General features: G+C 42.7%; 2 protein-coding genes across 5 annotated transcripts; both read right to left on the bottom strand.

The window, feature by feature from the left end:
• Window positions 1-391: 391 nt before the first annotated feature.
• Window positions 392-17,503, bottom strand: LOC136414664 (retinal guanylyl cyclase 1). Of its 4 annotated transcripts, XM_066398819.1 has the most exons (22): window positions 17,241-17,499; window positions 13,977-14,241; window positions 11,556-11,704; window positions 11,388-11,490; window positions 9,873-10,025; window positions 9,372-9,816; window positions 7,880-8,051; window positions 4,949-5,137; window positions 4,705-4,825; window positions 4,292-4,428; window positions 4,081-4,240; window positions 2,762-3,224; window positions 2,580-2,703; window positions 2,391-2,531; window positions 2,141-2,333; window positions 1,913-2,090; window positions 1,832-1,843; window positions 1,562-1,759; window positions 1,358-1,508; window positions 1,175-1,306; window positions 473-1,117; window positions 392-413 (listed from the first exon to the last, which is right to left on the bottom strand). In XM_066398819.1, exons 2-21 carry the CDS (start codon window positions 14,149-14,151, stop codon window positions 965-967), a joined length of 3,549 nt encoding a protein of 1,182 aa, XP_066254916.1. In that variant the 5' UTR covers window positions 14,152-14,241; window positions 17,241-17,499; the 3' UTR covers window positions 392-413; window positions 473-964. The 4 variants fall into 4 exon arrangements, with proteins under 4 accessions (XP_066254916.1, XP_066254917.1, XP_066254918.1 ...); XM_066398820.1 differs by lacking the exon at window positions 1,832-1,843 and having other exon boundaries at window positions 17,241-17,498; XM_066398821.1 differs by lacking the exon at window positions 392-413 and having other exon boundaries at window positions 1,016-1,306; window positions 17,241-17,501.
• Window positions 17,504-17,807: 304 nt separating this feature from the next.
• Window positions 17,808-18,773, bottom strand: LOC136414842 (transcription initiation factor TFIID subunit 6-like). Its single transcript, XM_066399060.1, has one exon. It carries the CDS (start codon window positions 18,771-18,773, stop codon window positions 17,808-17,810), a length of 966 nt encoding a protein of 321 aa, XP_066255157.1.
• Window positions 18,774-18,954: the final 181 nt, after the last annotated feature.

Here is an 18,954-nt window from a genome sequence, read left to right as displayed (position 1 = left end):
GAACGTTGCGAAAATGCCTAAGCATCGTGAATAGCACTCATGTCGCATTCTTTGCATTTGTCCATGTTGTCGCGTCAGCGTCACGCTCTTCCTCAGCGTGATGCCGACGCACTGAGGAAGATTTCAATGGGAAACCTTTAAACTTGTCAAAAAGTCATAAGCTAAGCTGAAAATCTAGCAGGCAAGAAAGATGGGCGCAGAACAATCGCAATAGGCGGTGAAGCAGAAGCGCAGGTCGTTGATTAACCAATTTATTATTTACCATGAAACATCCGATTAATAGGAATTAATTCATTTTTTTGCGTTTGCCGTATTGTCAAATCGTCGCCATTGGGACTTGACTGAAACTGGGAGTTTTAGCGTGTGCTACTGAGACTGTCTTAATTTCGGGAATAAGCCAGGGAAAATAAACTCTGGAAAATCATTAAGAATAATTTTTAGAAATCATCAGTAATAACAACAATTTATAGACCTTAAAGTAATCAACATCCATTTAGACTACGTTCCTATTCCTATTAAGACTTTTATCTGGGATTGTCTAATAGTTGACTGGGTTTCAACTTTAACGTGACTATTGTAGAATGCTTCATACACTGAAAATGCTAATTTGTTCATTAAGAACAACGCATAAATCCAGCAAGAATGGAAACATGTCCATTTGATTTATATGGCGTTCTCTACACCCTAAACTGAACCTACCAACAGTAACTGATTATCGGCTACTGACAGAAAAAAATTAACAAAATGAACACGCATTTGAACTTATGAATTCCGTCTAGCCTAAACACAACAAACTCTATCTATAAATGTTACGAGATCAACGTCGTAAATACATCGATTTACATAAAAATAGGTAAAAATTCTAGTCTTGTAAGAAGGACACGTAAGAGTTAAAATTGCTTTTCGTTCCCAGGGAGAGTCCGTCTCACGCTCCCTGCATGATATGACCAAAAAAATCCCAATCTTATCGAACCAGAGAATCAGCCGATGCAGAGAGAACGCTGTGTATCTGCGATGAAATCGAGGAAGCTGTCGAGGAGATCTTCAAAGGAATCTCCTCGATTTTCTCCAAGTCCGCTGCCCCCGCCGAGTTTTGTTTACACAGTCGGGGACTCGTCTAGAGTTGGCCAATGGCAATTGTCTCCGAAAGGGACGCAAAAATCAACTGTTTTACCTCGCACTCCGTCAATTTGGCTTCCTCCGACCGGTCCAAGCTAAACTGCCTGCGCAGGAGCTTTCCAGTGCGCAGTTTCGGACTAAGGCATTTATAGTGGTTATACGGCGTGCTGATATCCGCCGCTTCCTCCTGTAGAATCCTATTTCAATATACCACAAACAACAGAATAAACGAATTTACGTGTATTTTTGGTGTGGCCCTTGGGCCCTTCCGGTAAGGGCACAGAGAACTGGTGGAGGCTCCCAATAGGGCGGCGGCTACTTCAGACGCTGATACTGGGGTGCCGAAAATCAAAGGCGCGTCGCTCGAGGTGCTCTTTACTATCGCATACCTGCGACAAAGACAGGGAGGAATTAGATTTTCCTTCTTTTAGCTGCTTGTTACTTGTCGTCCGGGTATTGTCGTGTTAATGAGGCAAACTTGGAATGTTCCATAGATTTTATGAAAGTGGGGTTGGGGCTGGGAGTCTTGCTGGGTCCCTCGCTTAGGCTCATGCGTCGAGTGCACGAATCCAGAGACATAGCGTCTGCGAGGGATTCTTTGACGGTAGGAATAGAGTTAATTATGAGGCTTTCGTCCATCCTAGAAAAGATTACGCTTCTCAGTGACGAGAAATGTTCATCAAAAATCTGAAATGACAAATTTTCCGCTTACCCATGGCTTTCCCTTAATTATCAACGAAAGCAAACAAGAACCTAAATTAGTAAGTTTTTACTCTCTTTATCACACACTCACTCAATTGACGGAGGATCCGGCAACTCTTTCTTAAACCCTTCTCTGCCCAATAACCAATAAGTATCCATCATCCCTTTCCCCTTAATCTCCGTAGGTCCGCGATATTCGATTTGAAACCCTCCGGCCTTTTCCAGCCTGCATTTAGTCGCCTCAGACAAGTGTATCCGCCACGCAGCTCCTAATAACCTTATAGTTCTCAAATGAACAAACTGACACAAAAAAACAAACCCGTAGATTCCATTCGCGAAGCGGTGTTGACGGTGTCCCCAAAAAGACAGTACCGGGGCATAGTCAAACCCACCACGCCGGCGCAGCAGGGACCTGTATGCAACCCGATGCGTAGCCTTAAAGGGGTGCAGGGTAGATGTCGGATGCGAAATTTGCCGCTTTCGTGAAGCAAATCCAGTGCCATTGTTGCGATCTTGGGTTATTATAAGGAAATTATTTGTTCGCCTTTGTTGAAGTGGCATACAGGTACCTGTTCGGAATGATCGGGAATCCGTACTGGTAGACCGCCAACCACCATATATGCGTCCCCAATGGTTTCTACTTTGTATACATTGTAGGCGTTAATTGTGGCGTCGAAACACGTATACAAATCATTGAGCAAGTCCACCACCTTGGGGAACTAAAGTTATATACTCTGGTGAAAATTTCCAAGGCTTACCTGGAAGGGAGTGGAGTGCACCGATATCGTGGTAAAACCCACTATATCTGAAAAATAAATGGTGACTTCCTCGAACTCCTCCGGGTCTACTGGCATGCCCAACTTCAGCTTCTCCGCCACGTAACTATATCATCAAAAAGAATTTAAAAAACTTGCAATATGCTTCCTAACAGAAGTCTCACTTAGGCAGCATCCGATTCAACAGCTGCTCAGTCTTTTTTTTCTCCATATCAAGCTGCTCCGTCCTCTCCCTAATCAGCTCCTCCAAATTATTCGAGTATTTCTCCAGCATCTGGAACATGGTGTCCACAATGTTCACCTTTCTCCCGTGATTCAACTTCTTGAACTGCTCGTGTACAGCATTGAAATCAGGTCTCAGTTCCGCTTGCTCCGCCCAGCACTGGCGCATAATGTTGATGGCCTCAGGGGGCGCAGCACCCTTGCTTACGGAGGGTCGGATTAAAGGAGGCGGATGCTTCACTTTTTCGATTATCTCCTCGGGGGTGAAGGCTAGCATGCAGAAGGGCTCTCCGCGGACTACCACCTCTTGCATGATGATGCCGAAGGAGTAGACGTCTCCCGGTTGAGTGCCTCTTTTACGCAAAGTGCAGTGGCGCAGCAGCTCCGGAGCAGTCCAAAGCAATTCTGAAAGGAATTAAATAATGGGTGGTTTTTCGGAATTTACGAGGAAGGCTGTATATCCGGAATTTGGTGGTGATGAGAGGAAAATGTTACGGGCTCTTTACTACGTGATTAACTACAACCATAAATGAAATAAAAAATCTTCATATTCTTATATACATTTACGCGTAACGAGATTTCCTCCCATTGTGTGATGTTACATTGCTGTGTCGTATTAAAATGGGGAACAACGTTTACGAGGGATATTTAGTAAGTGAGTCTCGAAAATATTCCAAAAGGGCATATTTTTAATATGTTTTCAGATATTACAAAATATACAGAGTGATTTATATGAAGTAACTGAGGGAACAATTGTTTTAAGGGTCACTTGGGGATTTGTACTATTACAGTCGGATTCGATAAACTCTCTAACAAATTGCTTATTATGGATGCTCCCTCGTATCATTTCGATGTTGTTGCCTGAAACGTTATAATCAGCGAACCGAGCTTTGCGTATGCAACTAGGCGTATAAAAAGCGATGAAAACTACTTAAACGGTCAATATTTTGAGGTTCCGCGCCTTTTCACGGCAATAAATCAAATCAAAAACTCGGCAAATTAGCTCCAAAGTTAGTATTCAAACATCCCCGCTTTCAGAAGTATTCCCTCAGAAACTGTAAATTCCCCAATGGCACGAAAAGTCGTATTTTCCATGGGATGCGATTAAGAAGAGCCGCCCCCAACCGAATTACCCCTAATTGAGCTTTCTCCGGCCGAACGCGACAAAGATAAATGTTTAGTAAATAAGACGAAAACCGGGGAATTAATTATCTTCGGGATTAGGCAGCGAATTCCTTCGACAGCGGGTAAAGTGACTTACCTCGTGCGGTCTTCGCTGGGGGTTGAATGCCTTGAGCCTCGGAAAAGGCGGGCAGTCCGTAGTCGGTCACTTTGAGCACCCAGCGGGCGTCGATAACGCAATTGCGGGACGTCAGGTACCCGTGTACGCGGATTTGTGTGGTATGGAGGTATTTCATTCCCTGGGGAGAAAAGTCGGGTTCCTCCGGAATTGAGGGGGAGATGGAACTTACCCTAACCAAGTCAGTAAGCAGGCTCAGACGGAACGACCAGTCCAGCTTGATGTCGTCCTGTTGAAGCACGTCTTGAAGAGAGCCTCGGGCGCAGTATTCAGACACGAGGGCCGCCCTGGGGGGCTCAGCAAGAACACCTGCGAAGGAACACGTTAATCATCAATTGGCGGAAAATACCTAAAAACCCTAGGACGACCTAAACGAAAAGCGGAATTTCATTATTTCAGCCCCTCTAAAAAAACACAGGTCGATTTGCGCGGGTTTAATCATCCTTTACCCCCGTTTGACACACATATTTTAATTACTCGTCCGCATTCATCCGGTCGAACTGGCTTTGTGTGCCGAGGTTCGCTTTTCTCCCCGCAAATTGGAACTTTTCAATGCTAAAAAACGCGATATTTAACCGACCTCACCTATCAAAGGATTCAGGTTCTCGTGTCTCAGTCCGTGTAACAAGACCAACAGTTCCACGGCTTTGGCTTTGAGCTCGCAGCTGCCGACCGAAGGCACAGGTTTCATTTGAACCAAATCTCCCTGGAAAAGACGCCTAAAATTAACTTCGAGAGGATTTAAGCCGCTTCACCGGATTTTCCAGATGCCCGAACCAGGTCAAGGTATGCAAAGGCATGTGGAAAGCGCGGCTAAGGCCCGACTTACGTTGTATCTCACACGGGGATCGACGATTACTTGTTTGGCCAAATTGGGGCTGGAGCCCACCCTGAGCGGGGTCCTCGCAGAGGCACCCCCAGAGTTTTGGAGCAGGTCCGGCTTGTCCACTTCGGGGCCTCCGAACTCTTGCAGCTGCTGCAGAAAGCAGCTTAGCATGGCCTCGATTCCTTCGTCTACCTAGCGTAGTTTAGCTCTCATTACTGCGATTTTTTTGTTTTTTCAGGTGAGATTTGTCATTCTTTTGTTGCTTGTGAGGAATAGCGAAAGGAACAGTATCAATTTTCAAGTGTGCCTTGGAAATAACGTTCTTGCCACGTTAGGTAATAAACATGGCAACGTCGCAGACGCCGCCACTTTCCGCCATTTTGCGTAATATACTTTCTCGTATCCATATTATAACGCGTCAAACTTTTCGAATTCGATCTACTCGGAGGCTAAATTCATTAATGTTTCCCAACTTCGTGGTCATGTTAACTCGATAAATTGGCAACTTTTGATTAGTATCATTCCAAAAATTCCCTACAAATGCGCTCTTTTAAAATTCTAAACAAGGTGAAATTGTTAATACGGCACCGTGGCACATATTGTCACTTTCCGCCGTTTTTAGATAATTTTGAATAATGGAAAGTCGATTTCAATCCGTTTTAAATCTTAGGCCACACATCACGATATGAAATAACCATAATCCAGCGAATCAGCATTATGGGGACATTAATAATGCGTCACCGATGTAACGACACAATCTACGGAGTAATCCCTCAAACATTGACTTATGGAAGCTATTAATTTTAAATGTTATGTTTGACCGACATTCCGGCTGCCTAATTGTTACAAATTACACACGTTTTAAGAGCGCACATAGGGCTCCAGGCTATAAAACACTTGTTATAAGCTTTGAGCGGTAAAAACGGAATCGCAAAGTTAATTTTCCGGAAGGCATTCGATCCATTGAACGGACACTCAAAATTTAATTTATACTCGATACGGAGAAGCGGCTATTTTAACATTTTATAGCCTGTAAAGCACGGAAAGTGTCCAATGAAATACGAAGTGAAGAAACAGCACTGATATGTGTCATTTATGTTGCAGGAAGCACGTTTTGGGTAGCGGATCAGTGCCGGGAGGTTACCGATTTAAGATGATCAAATTATGGAGCGTTAACAGCCACGAAGAGGAGTTTCACGACCTTGTGGTATAACATACAATTTTTGCATTTAAAAAACCATAACCGCCAATCTTCGAAGATACTAATTATGGAATAGACGCACTCATATCCGTCGCAGACAAATCTACCATGCACAGTGCCATTAGAATATTTGAAGTGCGGCAGAGTCGCTAATGTTTCTATTTTGCCGGCATTTTTTCACCTATTTCTGTTAGTTGCTTTGTCGAGAGCGCTAAACCTTTACGATTTCTGATCGCCAAGTTGCCCGAGTAAATTGAAGTAGCGCAGGTGAAGAAATAGCGGATAACTGAGCGCTCCTCCGTGAATCACTCTCCCAGCGACTTTCTCAATCTCAGGTGAAAGAGCGCATGTATTAATACAAAATTAGGCGCCCCAAGTGGAAATTGCAGCCCCATTAAACAACCTTCCGAGGCCTATTATTCAAAGTCGGGCGACGCTCGAAATCCTGGCTCTCAAAGGTAAAATAAAAGCAAAAAAATAAACTTTCCAAATCCCAATTTATTTAGCTTACAATTTATTCTGTACGAGAGGCGAATTCGCATTCAAGGAGCGTCTCCTACGAGACTTTGCCCAAATCCCTTGGGACTGTTCGTGCGGTTATTGACAAGTGAGATCATCTGGCTGTCGCTTTATTGTTTTTCCTCATATGTCAAAGTTTCTTCCCTTTTAAAACACTTCCCAGGCCCATTTATTATGGTAAACATACTTCGGATCAACCTTTTGGAAGTGACGTAAATTCGAGTAGAAAGATGAAAAATTTTACAAAATGGCCCCCGAGTGCACTGGAGTCACGCTCGCACCATCCTGAGTGCGCAGTTTCAGACACTGTTTCGTGCAAAAAACAACCTTTCAAACTGCGGCTAAGGTTCATGGATATCTAACGATAATGTACGTGTTAAAACGCTGTGGAGAAAAACGAGTAATGACGAGACAAAGCGAAAACGAGCCACTTTCGGGACAAGTGGTGCTAGCTGAGTGCCTAAAAAAGGGTGTCTACCCTCGTACATAAACAAAAACATAATAACAACAATTCTCAATGGCGGATGGCGATGTTGCCACGTCGACTTGGGTTTCATAAGACAGGTCCTAACAGATGTCATGACTCATATCGTCCCTCCGCCGTTAAGAAGAGGAATTTTCGAACGTTACCAAGGGCATCCGTCCGCGCCCTTAGTAAAGGGCGAATGCTATTCCTCGAAAAGAACTGTTTTTAATTCCGCAACAAAACTCCCGGATTGCTTTGATCAGTCATTCTTTTTAATCGTCGGCATAATATTAAGAGATAAGATGAGTAAGCCGAGGCGAATAGCGAGAGCCCATCCGACGGGCAAAAACCAAGTATCTCGCGCAATTGCGAAAGCAAACGGGCCTTTGTAGGGTAATTTGCGCCTGATTTAACGCTACGTCAACATCGAAACTGCCCTACTCAGCTTCACGGCTGCATAAAGTTGAAAATTTGCCACTTTGCGGGTGGCTCGGGGGTGCTTTGTGTAATGGGGGACGCGACGTCATATCAGCGGAATCAATCAATCAATCGCCAAACAAATAACGAATTTTCTAGCGCAAACACGGCTTAAGTGAAGTGCTCTTGTCGCCCCTTTACACGTGTTTATTTAACAATAGCCTCAGCCGTTTATCATCGAACGACACTCGGAAAGTAATTGCTTCCTTATATGCAGCGACTGACGATGAGATTTTTCCAAGAAAGCGTTTAGATTATGCCGTCAACTCACCCTGAGATTGTCGCTCAATTGTGGGAAGGTAAAATCTGAGGCGGCCAATAAGACCTTGTAGGGCGCCTTGGATGTCCTCTTCTGCAACAATCGGTACCTGAACAGTAGTGCGACCCCCAGGAGCGTCACCATCAGGAAGACTGCGAGGTAAGTCGCCCAGTAAATCCAGTCGCTGAAACATGTGTTACGTAGCAACATCCTTGTGGTGATTGACCCGTTTAAAAAGTTCTCAGTCATGTTCGCCCAAATGGAAATCGGAAACTTTCTTGGCGTTAGACATGTTTAACCTCAGCAGTTGCGGAACTTTTCCTGTTGTCAGAGTTATCTGATAAGACCGGTGTTAATGTTTTAAGATCGAAACGACTTATACAGGATGTCCGCTTCGAAAGGGCAACCATGGGAACCTTGATACGCGACGCATCGTCGTAATCAGAAGGAAAGGCTGAGCTTGGAATTCTCAAAAAATTCGATATGGGACCCACAGGAGAAAACAGAGTTGATGATGGTTGCCGAAAATCGAAACGTCGGATTTCAACTGTGGCATCGCCACGTTGTGGGATAGGCAGAATTGCAATGATGAAGTGTGAAATTGAGAAAAGGATTCAACCAACCTCACATTTTTTATGGTTACCGAAACACTCAGGGTTGGCCTCCAGGAACGGACATCCTGTATATCCGGTTCACACAGCTACTTAATTTCATTCGCCTTCGCAACCTTGTGAATAATAGAAAAACGGATAGTTATGGGCAAAGTTGTGAATTATGGAGCCACTGTCCCAGAGGCTTTAACAAAGACACAATTTCGAATAAATGAAGTGAAAGTTGGGGACGTAAACATCCCTGTAAAGTTCTTGAAGTTATGACTGGGTGAAAAATTGGTAGCCTTCCTGTCCGAGATAAATGGGTAAAGATTGTATGAAAGAAACTAGATGGCTTTCACTGAGATTAATTAAAGTTGGAACTATTTTTGAGTCGATTGTTAAATTGGTCTTTTCTATAACAAAAATATGTGTCAAGCAACGAGTTTCCACGTTTACATTCTCCTAAAAGTTGTCAGAATAAATAACAAATAAACAGGGGCGTAGTACCCATAAATCTTCCAACTTATTAGAAATTGAAAACATTGATTAGCGTGGGAATATACATATGCATAATAAAAAGTTTTAATTTTAAAACGTTTGTATTTTTGATGACTCATCATTTCTGGCGCCATCTTCTCTAGGGGGCTGTTCCTTATTACAAATGGCCGTCGCTTAAATGTCGTCATTGACAATTGCTGTCATTTGATATCTTGTTGGCATGGCGGCACCGATTTATATTCTCCAAAAAAACACAAAGAATTGACAAAATGAGCTACTAACAGGTAGAGGGGCTGTAGCCTCAATTATCAGATGTTGAAAAAAAAATCCTATGAGTAGCAAGTAGAGGCGTACTAGCTTCGAGACACCTGTGACAATTTATCAACTAATACCTCAAAAACTGTCCAACTTACCTAAACAGTCCGCTAGCCAACACCCTGCACAAAGCGTCGCAGTCGTCCAACTCCTCGTGAGTGCTCCACCATCTTTCAAAACTCCCGGGCACCATTGCGGTGTCGTTGGCGTCCGTGACCACCACGACAGGGTTAAACGAACCGTCCGTAAACACTTCAACTAACGAGAATCTGCTCGTCCAACTTAAACCACTCACTGCATTCCGTACACTTTTTACGACATACTCTTCGGTGGACGTAAACGTCCCGTCCGAAGTATCGTTCTCCACGAATAAAAGCACATCCGACAATGTGGGCGCCGTGTTATTGCGTTGCCTTAATAGGGATCTCCACGAAGGCAGACTTCGAACGTCCAAGAAAATCGAGAGGGTGTTGTGAGAGGGCAATTCGAGGGTACGCGAGTAGTTGAATATCTCCAAGGAGGCTGGCATGCAGAACACTAGAGCTGAAACAAATACCCACACATGAGAAATTTACATGATATAGAGGTGAATAATATACCTCTGCAAGGGGACTTTTTTAAAATTCTAAGTTTCTGTTCGACGCTCCTCGGGGAGCTGTCCATTTCGAGCAAAAAAGAGTGCTTGGGGACTACTCCTGTCTCCCTTAGCTCCATGTCCAAACTCTGCGAGAGCGCTGACCACCAGCCAGACGCTGGAAAACATCGAAATTCAGTCCTGTCCGGTAGGATTTGCCTAACAAAACGCCGGCATTATGCAAATTTTCTTGATTAGATTCCGGCCTGATCCATGGCAATTAGGGAGATCAATGGCACTGCTGATGCCGAGTAGAATCTGCCTATATATGGGCTGAATTGATTTGAAGGAATAAGGGAAGCGTGGTGCGGCCGCGACGCGAGTGGGTAATTATTTATGGATTATAGACATTTCCAGAGTGGAAATTCTATTTTGTGTTGTAGATGGAACAGGAGTTCGCGGATGGTCGCAGAGGCGGTAATTTGTGAAGTTTCGGAGAGGATCGGAAGAGGTTTCTAAAATGGGAAAATATCGCTTCTTGTCACAGATGTACAAGCGATGGCACTGTTTGAGTTAATAAAGACGTAAAATCCTGCAGACATAGAGAACCCAACCTGGCAACACAGGTGACGTCACGCAATTTGGTTAGATTGGTTGGTTAGATTGAAACAGAAGAACGGTGCAATGTTGCCTTTTTTTGGTAGAGTGCGATACAAATTTCTGTAAACAATAACGATGGACTTATGACCACGGGTTGGAAGTTCTTTCGGAGAAGCACGGCGGCTCTGAAAACCTTGCCCCTAAGACTCGTCTACTTCTTGCACAATCCTATAGGAAATAGTATGAGAATTCCATCGGCTTGGCCGTGCAAGGGCCACTTACCCCCTAGAACAGCCTCTGTTGCTTAATCAATTCCCGCCTAATTAAACGAGATTCGATGCCACAAATTTCTTGCTCGAATAAGACCTCGCATTTACAATCGAATTCCAATCTCGGCTTGAAAATTCTCGCGATAATTAGCCCGATTTCCGTCGCACAAGAATGGGGAACCGTCGATAAAAAATCGGCGCATAAATGGAACAAAGCCGGCATCCAAGGGCAGTGAACAAGAAAAAAATTGAAAATTTAATTACGTCGGCCTGGTCGGTTGGTATAAAGCGAGATTGAATTTTAAAAGCTGTTTTCATTACGCAATAACCGCTGAGAACGTTATTAGATTCGCGAATGAAAGAAAGACTTCCGAACCTCGTCCCTAACAAGGGAAAACGCCGCGATTTTCAAGAATAATAATTATGAGGAAATCCTCGGTATAGAAGAGGAGGGCCTCGTGGAAACGAAGAAGAAAAATAAATATTTTTATTAAGCCCCCTCGTTTTAGTCAGTCGCCCGTTTACGAGGCAATTCCAGCCTAAATTTACGGCCTTGTTTGTTTCCAAGTCCCATTCAACCCCGTCAAAAATTCATAAGAAACCATAAAGCTCACGGACAAAACGTCCGTCCGCATCTCAATCGTTGTAACCAAGAAAAAATATTTTCTTACCAACTGTCACTATGGCAACCGATTTCCACTTCATATCAATGACGACCCTGGCGAAGGCCCTGGCTATTTCGGTCGTGGAGGGGCCGAGGCTATCGTGGAACGTCTAAAAACACATGGAAATGCTATCATCAAAACTGCATCGCCACAAGTTTGTAAATTTTGACTTACACCAGGACAATTCCAGGGCCGCAGGGTGGTGTTAACATAGAGAGCAAATTGCATGAGAGACCCGCATAATTCCGGTCGAAAAGAACCCACCACTAGTTTAGAACCGGCTTCAAGGGCGTGATACAGTTTCTCTGGAGGACCGCAGGTATCTGAAAAATGTCCTTCACTTGGTCATCGTCAATCACCACCTACACTCTTTCCCGAAGAGAAATCTCTATTGTCAACTTCCATATACAGCCTTCGCATTAAAGGCATACTATGACAAATTTCCACACAACAATTTGCAAGTAAATTAAATTTCAAGTGGGTACATGTACTAAGAACAATGGCGCTGAACATTAACGGGGAAGTAAACGAAGTTTAGGCGAAATTGTTTTCACGGGCCTTATTTATACTTTCAAATTGAAATAATAATGAAACAAAGGCCCTTTAGGGATGTCCTAAAGTTGGCCGTTAAACGGAGTTCTACCGGAATTAAATAGGTGGTTATTTATTTAAAGTTTAGGGTCCCATTTAACGGTGGTTAGACCAGAATTTGGGGTTTTCACAGGGACTTGAAGTAGTGAAATTAAGCGACGGTTGACGGCAGGTAGTGAATCTTATCATCATAGGGCCTTTTTCGATTAATCACATTGTGAGCGGCGGTGACGCAGTGGACATTGTCAGGGTTGAGGGTCTACAGTTACGGAGTTCGATTCCTAGTAGAGCGCAAGTTTTACCATTATGAACGTCTTGATATTATCGATAAGTGACTAATTTATATATTCGAAAAAATTTATAAATAACATAAATATTAAAAAGCTTAATATGGAAGAAAATGAATTATGAAAAAAGAATATGAAGATAAAATGAAATATGAGAAGAGGGAGTGTTTAAACATATAAAAACATGGGAAAAAATAAAAACGTTTAAAAAAATAAAACAAAAAAAATTGAAACGTAAAAAAAATTTTAAACAAAAAAAAAGTAAAATTAAAAAAAATAATAAAACGTAAAAAAAGTAAAAATAAAAAAAATAATAAAAAACGTAAAAAAAGTAAAAATAAAAAACGTTAAAAAAAGTAAAAATAAAAAAATAAAACGTAAAAAAAGTAAAAGTAAAACGTAAAAAAAAGTAAAATTAAAAACATAAAAAAAATAAAGTACGTAAAAAATGCAAATATTTATGTTATAATATAATGAACATAAAATACGAGTTGCTTTACGATATTATATACAATTTGAGCGTTTATTGTAATAAATGATTATTTAGCCTAAAGTGATTGACTGATTTCCTTGTTATGCAAATATATTTAAAATAATTTTTTCTTAATAATCAAGCTTAAAACACTACACGACAAAACTTTTTATAGCCGTTGAATAATAAATGTTTCTTACTGTTTTTTTCATTGTTTTACTGTTATACGAGCATGATCGCAATTTTTCCGCCATATAATACGAATTCGTCTCATATGAACCCGTACTATAAGAGGATCTAGTGTATTTATTATTTGAACAAATATTTTTGATTTCAATTAAAAGTCACTGTACACATTCGGGTAAATTCACGCTTTTCCGTCCATCTCACAAATAATTCCTGTGAAAACGCCTTCTCCAAAAACCTCTGCACACACGAAAACTCCGAATCGTCGCTACTTAAGCTAATCAAAATCGGGATAAGTTTCTAATGTTTCGGGGTCAACACGAAATCGATGTCGATGGGGGCGACTGGCACTTTTTCTGGCACTCGAAAAATCTTAACTTCGAAATTTATGAGGCACGGGGATGTATTTAGTACGAAGCAAAGTTAAACGAGAAAATGCAATTTCAGCAACCAGTCGAACAACGGACCGCCTTGTTTTGTGCGCGAAATTTGAGGCATAAATCTGATTCAGAGAACGTCGGTGTGGCAAGGTTTAATTAAAAACTATGGCCTGTAATGGAAGTTGTCAATAAGTTTTCCGAGGTGAGGAAATATTGACGTTAACTGCTGTGAGATGCTATCAACGGAAAGGCTAAAAGGAGATTGGCGCTGAAATGACGGATAAATTACGATAAATCACGGGGCTCAAAAAGAACATTTCAAAGTGATTTTTCATTTCCATTTTACTCTAGGAAAATTATGCAGTCTGCATGTAAAATGAATTATTTAACACAAAGCGGCTCTTGGCTAATTCAAGCTTTCAAAGAAAATAAGCTTCAGCTGCAAGAAAGCGCCTGCCGAGCCGAATAAAAAAGGCAAAATAATCAACAGCTCTGACAAGTATTTCCGGGATAAAAATGAAATTCAATATGGAGTTAAAAGAGTCGCCGAGAAGGGAGGGAGACGACAAGCAGCTCTGTTAATATGCAATAAATGAGTTGGACAGGGATGTATTGAGTGAGATCCGAAACGTCTGGCCTTCTTTCAATAACACCTCTTTTGGTTACGTGCAAGTCTTACCATTCCTTCCTAAGATATCCACGGTGATATTCCCAGCGCCCAATTCGCCCATTACAAGGGTCACATTGAGGGGCTCGTAGCACATCTCGGTAAAAATAACAAGAGGTCGGGTAGTTCGGAAGGAAGCGAGAGGGATAACGCAGGCCAGCAACCCCAACAAGCATAGGCCTGCCATTTCGGCCTCTTCAGCCCTCCATGTTCGATTTCCTAGGTACCCCAAACTGCCCTCATGGTACCCGACGAGGCGCCACTGCCGCGGTCACATCTACGAAAAAGCACACCATAAAAACTCTGCTTTTAGGGGTGATTTATTGAGGTTTGTTTTTCTCAAACATTAAATGCCGCTTTAAAGGGTTGTTTTGTTGTTTTCACCTTTATTGGCACATATTCAAACTCGACTTTCGACTGGAAAAAAACCCTAAACTCGATTTGATGGCGTAATCTCATTCCTGCACCACGACTGATTTTCCGTTCGGAAAAATCGCGCCGGATTCCCGGAAATGGAAAAGCTCAGTGTGTTTTCAATGCGGCCCGTCGGGAAAAGGGATTTGTGGACTTTGGCGGAATCTTATTGAAATCGTCCTGAATGGTAGCCGGTAATGAATGGTTTCGAGGATGTGAAGTGGAAGATTCGCTATGACTTTATCCTTCCATTTCAGTGGGTTTCAGCGAGGATATACTGTTTGTCTACTTAATCTTTAGTGGTAATCACGAGCCATTCTCATCAATAACAACGGAGGTTGCAATTGCGCAGCGGAAATTTCTGTTAAATATAATTGCGACTCTCTTCGGGGCTTTGAGGTTAGGCAAACGTCACTTTTGCTGTAACGAGACCTCAGACAGAGTTCTAATTTCGCACTCAAGGTGATTTAATTGGTAAGGCCCAGATGCGGCTTGTCCGTTAATTTTCAACGGCGCCTGAGCCTGAATTGCCCTCGAAGTTTCAATTTTTAGGGCTGAGGAGAGAACTGAGAGTATTGGGGGATTACTAGGAAAATTAATAATAGGTATTTGAATTGGGCAAACTGAAGAGGAACAATTGTTGCTTTTGCTTTGAAAAATCTCATTTGGCACCACTGTGCTAATATCATCAAAACCCGCATCACCCGGCCATCTTGGCTTATTGCATGAGCTAGACGAAGACGGAAGCAAATGGCATTTATTCTGCAATCCTAAGTGGTAAAGTGTGGTCCGAATGCAGTTGTCACGTATGTTACATCTTTCAGGAATGCACCAGAAAAGGATAGTTATATGCTACGCAGTACTTAATGTTATGTTTGAGCCATCGCTCGATACGCCTAGTGGTGGCAAATGAGAATTTAAATGGACAAAATTAGATATTTTTCATTTAATTTTTAGCGTCTGGTATCGACTGATTGTGTTGATAAGCTTAACTTTTTTGAGTCAATTACACCAGCTTCAGCTATGAAAGGAATTTGGATTGCATAGAACAATGAAAGAATAAAGAAGTGCGCCAACCAAGGAATGCAAGAAACGGATCTTCTACGGTAAATCCAAGGGGAGCAGATGCAGGAAAAGAAAAATAAAAGGGACAGGAAACAGGAAATTCAGAGACAACGGGAAGCGGCAAATCCCCCCGTAACCATCAACAATACAAATGAGTGGACCGTTGTTAGCAACAGGCTCAGGACAAAGAAAACTAGACACAATAAGACAAAAATGACAGGACAGGGAGCGGCCATAACACCCAATACAGACGATGATTATAGCCTTAAGAGCCTTTCGAGGGAGTAAAAAAGGAAATTCCACACCTCTACTCTATGGAAGGACAAGAAAATCCGTGCGATAACAGGACGTATGTCCACAAACATTACGTGTTAGAGAAGAGCCATTGCAACGGGAGATTGTGATACATATATATATATATATATATATATATATATATATAGACAGAGACATATAGATATATGGAGAATGAGTTGTATGGGGATAAGGGCCTCGCTACGTATATTTGCACAAGTAAATGGAGAGGGCAGGAGGAGAATCTTCAACATTCGGAAACGCTGAAATCTGAGAGTAAAAGGCGAAAGCAACAAACAACATAAAAAAATATGACATCCAGAATAAATCAAGGGAAATGCCGAACGCTCAGGCGGACAAAGACGTGTTGAGCCAGCTAAACAGGGAAGGCAAAGCAGTGCTGGAATGTACAGCATAGAAGCATGCTGAAAACACACAAGGCAATGCATACTAAAATAAAACAACGAAGAGAGCGGCATTGAGAGGCGTTTGCTGGATGTTTGAAGAGGCAGTTCTTGGAAAATCTGATGGAAAACTTTAACGCCGAAGAAAGGGAAAGGAAATCAGCAGATGTATCGGACAACTATTAGGAGGGTCCAGATACAGGAAATCAAGAACATTTTCCAGAAGTTCAAGGGCACGACGTGATGAAACTGGAAACTTAATAATCACGACTATGTCGCGACGGGGGATTGCGACATTAGTCACTAATGCATTCCTCAGACTAAGACTCTTTCTGTCAACTTGGGAGAAAGCTGATAAAGAAATCATTCAACGGAGCTTTAGGTGACATGAGGATCGCTGAATTCATCACATAGAGTTCCTCCAATGGCAGAAACAAATCTACTGGGTGTCGCCACAGCATTCGTTAGAGTTTAGAACTATTGATTAAGATCATTGACGCAGGATCATTCATTGGCAAACAGGACGTTGAAGATCAAACTGGACAATCCACATTCAGCCCAAAGGGAATGGAAGCTGCCACAAGGAGCAGTTTGTTGCGAGTATTTTTTAAGAAGTGGACAAGTCTTTTTGGTAATGCTGAGATTTGCGAAGTCCGATAGAAAATGTGCTCTTGTGAAAGGCGACAAAAAAGACTTCTTACAGTTATTTTCCTAAGTTTTAGAAGTAAAACGTCCTATTGGAATCGCTCTGCCGATAGGACTCGCCGTGCTCCCTATAGACGAGATTTCTCCCTTCAATAAGCCTCAACTAAAACTTCTGATAAACACTACAGCCGCGTCTTAGCTTTCGCAAACTTTATCTGTTCGCCCTTTAAAGAGCTCTATCTACCCTCAATCCTAGAGCAAAGTTCCCGACCGAAACTTATTCGCATAATGGCGCGAAACTTCCTGCCACTCTGAGGACATAGTGGCTTAATTATCCAACTTCTGCCCTTGTCTCTCCATAGGGAACATCAATAATAAACCACCGCTTGCTATTAGAAGTTACCAACAAACTGGCCAGCAATTTTTAAATTTTCTGAGAGGAAAAACAACTTACCCTGTAGTAAGCAGGAGGTGGAGGTGGAGACAAAAAGGCTGTTCGGGCAGCTGCTGTCCCAACAAAAACACTTCGCGTGATGCGAAAATCGTGCCGAGATTGTGGAGATCGACGCGAGTGGGCCTGGAAAACGTGCCTGACGGACAGGTTAGTCTGGAATGAGAGTATCTACATCCAGCTGCGAGTGCGGCGCCTGGTCCAGCGGCCGTTGAATCGATCCCAGAAAACGCTGCTGCCGAATCTGAGGCGGACATTTCCCTGGAAAATCTATTGGGGGATAATTCAGCATTAATTTCGTTCAGTCGGTTGGCGAATGCCTGAACAACTAGCGCTGATGCAGTTAACAGCCCAGTTAATTCCTTCAATTGAAATGTGCTACTTCCCGATCACTCCAGTCCATAAGGATTTTCCCCTAACTTGCGCGGTCGCACAAAAAGTGACAACGTTGCAATAGCAATATACTTCCCGAAAATGCCCGAACGTCTACTAATATACACGAAGGGACATTTTGAAACTTTATTCCATAAAGTTATTTCCAATTCTAATTGAAACGGTAATTTTCGAGTCTCAGCCCAAACTCAACCAGACCCTGCTGGACCTAGTATCTTGTGGAAAACGATTGAATCGCTGCATACGCTGAGCCTGTTGAGTACGCGCTTTTTTCATGCTCTCTAAATTCTTCACATGAATGTACAGCGGCTTCCCCAAATAGCCAAACTCCTTCGCATAGGACAACCCGCCGTCACTGACCGTCCGGGTTTTGAGTAAAATAGGGGCGCATATGGTCACCATAACATTCCGCACGTGCTTCGCCTCACTCAGCAGTTGCTTCTGGTAGTCCAAATAGAAACCATACTGGGCCACTTCCAAAGCTTTGCGAATCTTGTTGCTGATAATCATCACGTTGGGCAGTAAATACCTCTCGACTTCAGCCTCTCCGAAGCTGCTCAAGCCTCTAATTGCCCCGTATGTGGTCGTGAGTCCCTTGCTCGCATCTCTAATCGCTGAAAAATACAAATTAACCACCCTCTCTTTCATATTGTTTAACTCATCCGAATAAACTTCGCAAATCGAGGCAACGACACAGGAGCTGAAGTCCCGCAAGGTCCAGTGATTATCGTTACAGTATTTGCTGATCTTCTTCGCCAAAGCGCACGACAAGACTGCAGGCAGCAACTCGTGAATATACGGCTTCAGGTCCAGGTGGTTGTTGGATAACAGATTCTTGGTCATTCGCACCGCGTAAATCAGCAAAGTTAAATCGGTAAAAACTAAGTTGCAATGAATGGTGTCTCGTATGAAAGAGCACAGATAAGGGAGTATTAACGTAATCTGGTAGTCGGAGATCAATTGCCTCATGCACTCGTTTCGAATTTGGTCATTGTAGCCAAACGCTGCTTCAGTTACCTTACGGAAGTACATCTGTTCTTCTTTGGAGAGTTCGTGCACTGTGGGGCTGAGGTTGATGAGCACGAGGTCCGGTTTTGGGCGAAATCTTGCGGATTTTATCGTTTGGTCCAGTTTTCTCGACATTGCAACGGGGATGATTAACATCAATTAGCGTCAGTTATGGCTGATTTGAAATAGTTCAAACTTCAATTGTTTTCGTATTATATGACGCTTCCGCCGGAAGTGCGCAATTTATTGCGCTAAGAATCGCGAAAATAGAACTAAGTAGCGTTGAGTCCCCGGAGCGCGTGACGCCACATTATAA

The sequence above is a fragment of the Euwallacea similis genome, chromosome 18 (assembly GCF_039881205.1).
Source record: "Euwallacea similis isolate ESF13 chromosome 18, ESF131.1, whole genome shotgun sequence".
Taxonomy (NCBI): domain Eukaryota; kingdom Metazoa; phylum Arthropoda; class Insecta; order Coleoptera; family Curculionidae; genus Euwallacea; species Euwallacea similis.
Note: the sequence above shows the minus strand (reverse complement) of the source record. Positions and strands in the feature narration are given on the sequence as shown.